This window comes from Crocodylus porosus, unplaced genomic scaffold, assembly GCF_001723895.1.
Source record: "Crocodylus porosus isolate Cpor-Errol unplaced genomic scaffold, CroPor_comp1, whole genome shotgun sequence".
In the NCBI taxonomy this organism is placed as follows: Eukaryota; Metazoa; Chordata; order Crocodylia; family Crocodylidae; genus Crocodylus; species Crocodylus porosus.
Window position 1 is genome coordinate 51,271,744 of NW_017728886.1, and position 4,792 is coordinate 51,276,535.

At 41.7% G+C, this 4,792-nt stretch overlaps 1 protein-coding gene across 1 annotated transcript in view; it reads right to left on the reverse strand.

The window, feature by feature from the left end:
• Positions 1–4,792, reverse strand: part of DGKB (diacylglycerol kinase beta) — a 565,110-nt gene that overhangs the window by 440,651 nt on the left and 119,667 nt on the right. Inside the window, exon 5 of the mRNA XM_019534027.1 lies at positions 2,828–2,968. Coding sequence (XP_019389572.1) covers positions 2,828–2,968 — 141 coding nt within the window. The remainder of the gene's footprint in view (positions 1–2,827; positions 2,969–4,792) is intronic.

Consider the following 4,792-nt stretch of genomic DNA (forward strand, 5'->3'; position numbering starts at 1 on the left):
GACAGGGGCCTCTACACCCTAGCCAGGCAGACCTGAGCTGCAGTTCCTCAGTGGGAGGGGAGGGAGGGGGGAATCAGCCCTCTCCCTGCTCACTTTGCCTCAGAGGGGCATGCTGGCTGGTATCTGGACACACCCCACCCCAACTCTGGTTAGGGAGCAGAGGGGTGGACCCAGCTCTGCTCTCTGGAGCAGACAGCATAGACCAGCCCAGGGTTGAAATGCATGCTGGGATGGTGGGGGATTCTGGTTTAACTTAAACCAGAAAACAGTCTGAGACAGAAGTTGCATAAACTAACCAGATCCAAATCAGTTAAGTCTGATACTACATTCAACCAGATTTATCTTAAACCAGTTTTGGCCATTTTGAAACTGTTTTATGTTCACTGAACTTATGCTCTGTTACAGGTTTCTGATCACTTAAACTGGTTTATGTGTAAGTTCTGTCTCTAACCCAAGGGACTGGAAGGAAAACCTGAATCCCCTTACTAACTCCAGTCTGGCCTCTCAGTCCACATCCCCTGGTGCTCAAGAGATACAGCTAACCCTTGTTCCACAAGTGGATCTGAAGATTATGTTCTCACTTTAAAACTCTGGAATAGTTTACATAGTCAGCCAGCAGGACAGCATCCATATATTTTCTATGGTAGTGGTTCTCAAACTTTTTGTACCAGGATCCATTTATAAACATTGATGGCCAGTCCTGACACAGTAAGTTGTTTAAGTAGAAAACACAGAAGTATTTTAGCCCCAGAATACTTACTACACTCTGAGTTAAAGCAGATCAACAGTATTAATTTTGAGGAAAGAAATCAACATCAACAGGACAATATTAACAGCAATATCAACATGTGGCCCTACATTACTCCCAAGTGATATCCATCAGCGTGCAATTTGCACATTGTAAATTGCCAGTGCCCTTCACTCCCAACTCTCAGCCCCATGGCTTTGCTGGTGCCCCTCAGTCCCAAACCACAGCCTCCAACTCTCCCAGACAGCTGGTGTCCTTCACTCCTGACTCACTGTCCCCAGTCCCCAGGGCCCAGCCCTGCAGTGTGTGGAGCAGAGGATGGGCGTGTGGGATGGTTGCGGGGCTGGAGTGGGGGGTATGAGCCCACAGCAGGCCCAGAACTTCAGCCTAGCCAGCTCAGTACAGGCAGCAGCTGCCTCCACAGCCCAGCAGATGGAACAGAGTGGCATGTTGAGGCTTGCTGCTGTCACTGCTATCTCCAGGACCCCTATGCCAGCCAAGCCACCAGCAGCGCAAGGAGTAATGGATGGGGAACCATGTTGCCCTCACCTCCTGCTGCCAGCACCTTGTATAATAGCCTGTGGCTCTACCTGGCTGCCTGGTCATTGATGCTCACTTCAGGCCACCCACGCTGCACACCACCACACCAGCCCTCTGGGACAGAGCCACAGCCTGAGGAAAGCGATGGTGGTGGGAGGAGGTGAAGGCAGAGAGACTCCTCACCCTCATCCATTACTCCTCATGAAGTTGTGCCACTCTACTCTGCCCTCCTGCACTGGATCCTGCACACTGGGCCATGGAGGAAGCTCCTGCCTGTGCTGGTCTGGCCAGGCTGCAGCCCCACGCCTGCCATAGGCACACAAATTGGGGGGGAGGGCACATGCCCCCCCAGTGCTTCATCTCTGCTCCCCTCCTGTCCCTCACCCCACTGACTTACCTACGGGGAGCTGCTCTCTATACTGCCTGGCTGGCATGTGCATGTGTGCACTTGCACATAACACTCCCTTCCTGACCACTCTCCTCTTCTCTCACTTCTTGCAGCCCCAAGCAACCCCTTGCGTACTGGAACTCTGCCAGCCTACAAGGGGAAACCCACTTTTAAAGGAGAAAATCTGTGATTTTCCATGTTTTTCCATGACTGTTCGTGACCCTGTCATTTAACTTTGTGACCCACTTTTAGGTCGCAACCTATGGGTTGAGAAATGCTGTTCAATAGCAATCGGTCCTAGAAGCTCAGTTTTTCCTAGTCCTAGACAAAAATCAGCAGTAGAATTTAGGAGCACTTATATGATACCAGGAGTCCAATATCAGTAATTCTGGGGCCAAATCTTGATGTCCTTGCTCAGGGAAAACTCCCAATTACCTCACATTATCAGATCTAGGAACTTGGATACCATAGTTATAGGTAAGGAAACATAAAGAGGGCTTAAGAAGGCCGGGACATGTCATCTTGTAGTGAAGCTAAACTTCCAGTAGATAGAGCCCGATGTCTACATTTCTGCAGCAAAGCTACCAAGTATTTCATTACAATCTCTCTAGTACAGTTACACAATCCCTTATGTTATCAGTCCTGCCTGTACATCTTTATTACCTCTAAGTGATCTTTCATACCCATGACTGATGAAAAAACTGCATATGATGGGGTTAGTGAGATATATTTAAAGAAATACATTTAGATCACTGAACCTATATTACAAGCAATAATGTACAAATTGGAAATAACTCAGTTTGCATGGAAGACCAAATAAAAGTTGAAAAGAAGGGGACAAAAATCTTTCAACTAAATGAGCAAATTTGATATGGAAATCAGCAAGACAGAGTAATTGTAGAACTTCACTGTATCATTTTTTAAGCATCAACTTTTACCAGAGTATTGGCTCTTAAATATAGAATCAGAAATTTCTCTTTTACAACATCTGCAAGATCCAGCAGTTCACAGGTTTATATAATAGAAATGTAAACCAATAGTTTATTAAGAGTGTGTTAATTATCCATTAACAAATTATCATGTTTAACATTTAAAATTTCCATAGATGTCACAGTATTTTCAGCAAGTACATGGAAAAAAGCCATACTTACATTCTAGTTTGTCTTCAGGTCTTCCTCTTTCCAGCAGAGACAAATAGCAAACAATGTCTTTCAACTGGATCACATCTGGTAAGTTTAAGTTGGCAGAAGTAGGAGGTCGGGATGTAGCAGTACTTTTAGTAATTCTCAGACCTGAAAATAACAAATATGCTTTACTATGTATTTGCTTTATCAATGACACAAGGAAAGAATAAAACCAGGGCTCACTCATACAAGTACAAAGTTATAGTCCTTAAAAACCTAATGGAATTCAATTAATTTCTATATAAAGAAATAAAGCCATGATTTAAACATTTACAACCATTTCATTTTTACCTAACAAAGCAAGATTAACTAGTGTTAAGGGTCTTGCAAAGAGCTGAAATAAAAGTAAAGCAGTGGGAAACAAATAAAGTAAAAAGGCAGAATTCATATAATTTGTAGTAATTCAGGTGTTAAATTACACTTGATAGCACAGCAGTTTTTTTGAATACTGTTTCATTAGTATATCTAAGTATTTATTATTTAATGCACTGAAATAACCCCATCCCAATGCAGCAACCTTTCCAGCAGGTCCGCAGAAGTTCCAAGGGTCTCTGATACAATGTCCTGTCAGCAGCTGCTCCTTGTTTAAAGATGTGTTTATTAATTAATGGAATCCAAATAGATCCCTTTGCCAAAGATATGTGCCAGAAGCACAACTAAGCCGTAACCATCCCTGCTAAAGGTCACTATAAAAATAATGTACAACAACATCGCTTATGAGCAAGAATATTGCTGATACACTAAATAGAATATACATTTCAGCTCCGTTAATCTTTGTACTTTCATTAGAAGCTGGTGAGATGACTCCTGCATGAGAACTTGTAGGATCAGTTCCTAATATAAAGAATGACAGAAAGAAAAATTAAAAGTTTCTGATCATAGAAGTGGATCTTGACAGCATCAAAAAAGAATATTTTCAAAAGGATTAACTGTTCCTCAACTCTTTCTATAATTAATTTAGAACAGGTTGTTTGTTGATAACCTGCACACTTAATTTCTCTCTCATATTATTCTATCCAATGGAAATCAATTCCTAATTTCTGCTATGTTCATCTTGCTTCCACATTTATATCAATGGGACTTCTAAAAAGGGCAAGGTGAGGAGCTAATGCCTTTTCAAAAATATATAGTATTCTGGCATGCAGAATTCATTTAAATCAGGTTTGTACCCACAATAATCTTTTATAAAATTAGTGAATATAAAAAGGGTGATAGTCAAGTAAATAAACGAGCAATGAGAGCTGATGTAATTCCAAGTATAATACCTCTAAAACTCATTATAATCTATTGGTACTATTGAACTGATGTAACCATTATGGTCCAGTAAATATGCAAGAGGTAAGGATTTCTCTGGTTGATATCTTTTGCTGGACCAACTACAAGATTTGAATACAGCCAGACAAAACTTTCAAATACCAGGATTGCTCCCTTAACATTCAAATGGCCTCCCAATGGAATGTGAAATGTTGTTTAAATCTATCCTAAACATGCAGTTGATCCAATAAAAGAATCATCCACAAAAATCCTTCCCTTTCAATTATTATCTGAATTGGTTTAAGCTATTCTACATCTGAAAACCAAGACATTCTAAAAATGAACAGAATCATAGAAAATTAGGGTTGAAAGGGACCTCAGGATGTCATCTAGCCCAACCCCCTGCTCAAAGCAGGACCATCCCCAAGTAGATCATCCCAGTCAAAGCTTTGTCTAGCCAGGTCTTCAAAACTTCAAGGATGGAGATTCCACAACCTCTGTTCCAGTGTTTTCCTACCCTCCTAGTGAGAAAGTTTTTTCGTAATATCTAATGTAAACTTCCCTTGCTGAGACTTGAGACTATTGCTCCTTGCTCTGTCATCCGCCACCATTGACAACAGTCTACCACCATCCTCTATGGAACCACCCTTCAGGTAATTTCATAGATTTCATAGACAT